Source organism: Geospiza fortis, unplaced genomic scaffold (genome assembly GCF_000277835.1).
Source record: "Geospiza fortis unplaced genomic scaffold, GeoFor_1.0 scaffold599, whole genome shotgun sequence".
Taxonomy (NCBI): domain Eukaryota; kingdom Metazoa; phylum Chordata; class Aves; order Passeriformes; family Thraupidae; genus Geospiza; species Geospiza fortis.
In genome coordinates, this window is record NW_005054605.1 from 254,097 (window position 1) to 257,226 (window position 3,130).

The following is a 3,130-nucleotide window of genomic DNA, read 5'->3' on the forward strand; positions in this document are numbered from 1 at the left end:
TCGGACAGAAAGCCAGACACAAACCTTTGTTAGCATTCTTTGCTCTTCTATTCTTAGCCAGCCTTCTGATGAAACCTTTTCTTCTATTCTTTTAGTATAGTTTTAATGTAATATATATGATAAAATAATAAATCAAGCCTTGTGAAACATGGAGTCAGATCCTTGTCTCTTCCCTCATCCAAGAACCCCCGGGAACACCGTCCCAGTCCCCCAGGACCCCCTGAGCACCCGTTCAGTCCCTCACTGACCTCCTCCCCCTTGGGGATGCGCCGGCTGGAGATGATGATGATCTTGTCCTCCTTGTCGAAGGTCACGACTTCGGCCACGCAGTTCGGGGCACACGAGTGGTTGATGTACCTGGGGGACGAGCAGGGGTCAGCACCAACCCAGGGGCAGGACAGACGGACGTCATGGCTCCCTCTGGGGGTATCCCAGCACCCCAAAGCCCCTCCCTGTGCTCACCTGGCCGGGCCCCCCGTCAGCGTGGCGTCAATGACGTGCTCGTTGTTGATGCGGAACATGTAGATGCCGCGGTTCTGCCACGGAGACAAGAGGGGGTTCAGGGGTGCACTGAGGTCCCCATATCCCACCTGAGTTGACATCCACCACCCCAGGTCCTACTGGAGACCCTCAAATACCATATGAGTCCCTCCACATCCCACCTGAGACATTCCATGTTTCACCAGAGCTCCCAAAATCCCACCTGAGGCCCTACCGGAGCCCTTGATATCCCTCTCAAGTCTCTCCACATCCTGAGTCCCCACATGTCCTGCCAGAGCCTTCAACAGCCCCCCCAAATTCACTCTCATCCCACCCAAGCCCCCAACATCCCATCTGACTCCCTCTCATGTCCTTCTCCAAGTCCCTCCATGTTCCACCAGAGCATTCAACATCCCACCCAAGTCCACCCACATCCCATCTGATTCCTCCCATGTCCTTCTCAAGAGTCCCTCCATGTTCCACCCAAGCCCCCAACATCCCATACCTGACTCCTCCCATGTCCTCAGAATCCCTCCATGTTCCACCAGAGCCCACAACATCCCACCCAAGTCCACTCTCATTCCACCCAAGCCCCCACACAAGCCCCCAGCAGCCCAGCAGAGCCCCACCTGCTCCTCATAGATCTTCTCCCGCCTGTTGGCCACCTCGTTGCGGATGATGGTGCCGATGTACTCGATGACCATCGTGTGCTTCTCGATGTCCTTGGCCGCGTAGAGCCCCAGCCCCTGGATGCGGGACCGCGCCAGGTACACGTTGTTCTTCCACTCCGTCTTCAGGCGCCGGTACTGGGAGGACTTGGAGTGCACAAACTGTTTGCTGTAGGGCGTGTTGGTCTCGCCCGTGAACGTGCTCTGGTAGGCCTTGGACATGCTTGTGCTGTTCAGGGTGTGGGGCCTTTCAAGGGAGGGGGATGAGAGAGGTTAGACACGAGAGATCCCAGCTCTCCTGGTGGATCCCAGCTCTGCTGGTGGATCCCAGCTCTCCCGGTGAATTCCAGCCCCGCTTACCGCTTGTAGTGGGTGAGGATCTTGGGCTCGGAGCGGGCGCAGCCGGTGGGATTGATCATCAAGGGCAGCTCCATCAGAGGATGGCGCCCGTAGCGGAACAGGTAGTTCTGGCAGCTCTCCACGCCCGGCAGCTGCAGAGGAGGACATGGAGAAGGGGTCAAGACGCAGCAGCAGAAGAGCCACTGGACCCTTCCCCAGCATGGTGGACCCCAGTGTGGAGGAGAGAGTTCCATGCCCACCCCGGGACCTACCGACTCGGCGATGCGCAGCACCGCATGCACCGTGAGGCCAAAGAGCTCCTCGCCCTTCAGGTACTCGGGGAAGAGTCGCAGCATGTCGGCCTCCTTCCTCATCATCGCCACTGGCTCGATGATCCTGTTCCAGACAGCTGCCAAGGGAAGGGAGAACCACAGCATTAATGAGGCTGGAAAAGACCTCCAAGATCAGAGTCCAAGTGACCAATCACCACTCGTCACCAGAGCAGAGCACTCAGAGAAGGGAGAACCACAGAATTAATGAGGCTGGAAAAGACCTCCAAGATCAGAGTCCAAGTGACCAATCACCACCTCGTCACCAGAGCCAGAGCACTGAGTGCCACAGGTTGAAGATGGGGACCCAGTGGGGACCCCAAACAACCTTCCACCACCCCACCCTCTGGTGCGGCTCAGCTGGCACAAAGGTTGGACGCTGGCATATCCCAACTCCTTACCTTGTGGCGAGGAGTCAGTGAAGACAAGATCCTCCAGGCCCTGCTCGATGACCTGCACGACGAACTCAGGGCGCCCGTTGTTCTCGCAGATGGTGCAGCGGTAGCAGCAGCGGCGGTTGTTGGTCCGCAGGCTCCAGTAGATGCGCGTGGCCTCGTAGCCCACGGGGTAGAGCGCCGTGACGCTGTGGAAATCGGCCATCTGGTGGGGCAGCAGCTGCCCGATGGCGTGGAAGACCAAGCCGCCCACGCGGAACATGTGGAGCCGCTCGCCGCGCTGGATGATGCTGGCGATCTGCTTCACCTCGTCCCGCTCGATGTAGACGCGGCGGAACACGGTGAAGCTGCTGAGCTCCTGCTCGCAGGGCCCCTTCAGCTTGTGCAGGGGACACAGCATGGTCTTGTCCTTGAAGAACATGCACTTGGCGCGGATGGCGCAGGCGAAGTGGTACACGCTGGGGCAGCGGATGCGGTTGCAGCTGTTGGTGGCGCCAGTTTTCTGGCACAGGGAGCACTTGGTGAGCAGCCCACGGTGCAGGGCCACCTCCACATTGATCAGGGCCCCTCCCTGAGTCTCGTACACCTCCGTGGACCACAGGGCGCAGTTCAGGTGGACCCAGAGGTCGAGGTCAAGGTTGAGCAGGCGGGCCGGCCCGTCCGTGGCCCCGTCGCCCTCCTCGTGACAGAAGCAGCACTTGCGCATGTCCTGCGGCACCTTCTCGGGGCGCAGCGTGGTTCCCAGCTTGTCGATGAACTCGGCGATCTCCTTGTCCCCGTCACGCTTGGCTCCCCCTTTCTGGATGGTGACGAGGAAGCGCAGCCGTTTCCAGCGCACCCCCTTCCACTTCTTCAGCCGCGGCCTCGCCTCATCCCCATCCTCCAGAGGCCGCGAGCGTGGCTTGGAACGGGGGGGGGG

General features: G+C 59.8%; 1 protein-coding gene across 1 annotated transcript in view; it reads right to left on the minus strand.

Moving 5' to 3' along the window:
• The window catches only part of KMT2D (lysine methyltransferase 2D), a 29,094-nt gene that overhangs the window by 2,698 nt on the left and 23,266 nt on the right, over positions 1 to 3,130 (minus strand). The window contains 6 exon segments of the mRNA XM_031064566.1: positions 249 to 357; positions 463 to 536; positions 1,110 to 1,395; positions 1,509 to 1,639; positions 1,760 to 1,896; positions 2,218 to 3,130. The exon segment at positions 2,218 to 3,130 is cut by the window's right edge and continues 71 nt beyond it. Coding sequence (XP_030920426.1) covers positions 249 to 357; positions 463 to 536; positions 1,110 to 1,395; positions 1,509 to 1,639; positions 1,760 to 1,896; positions 2,218 to 3,130 — 1,650 coding nt within the window.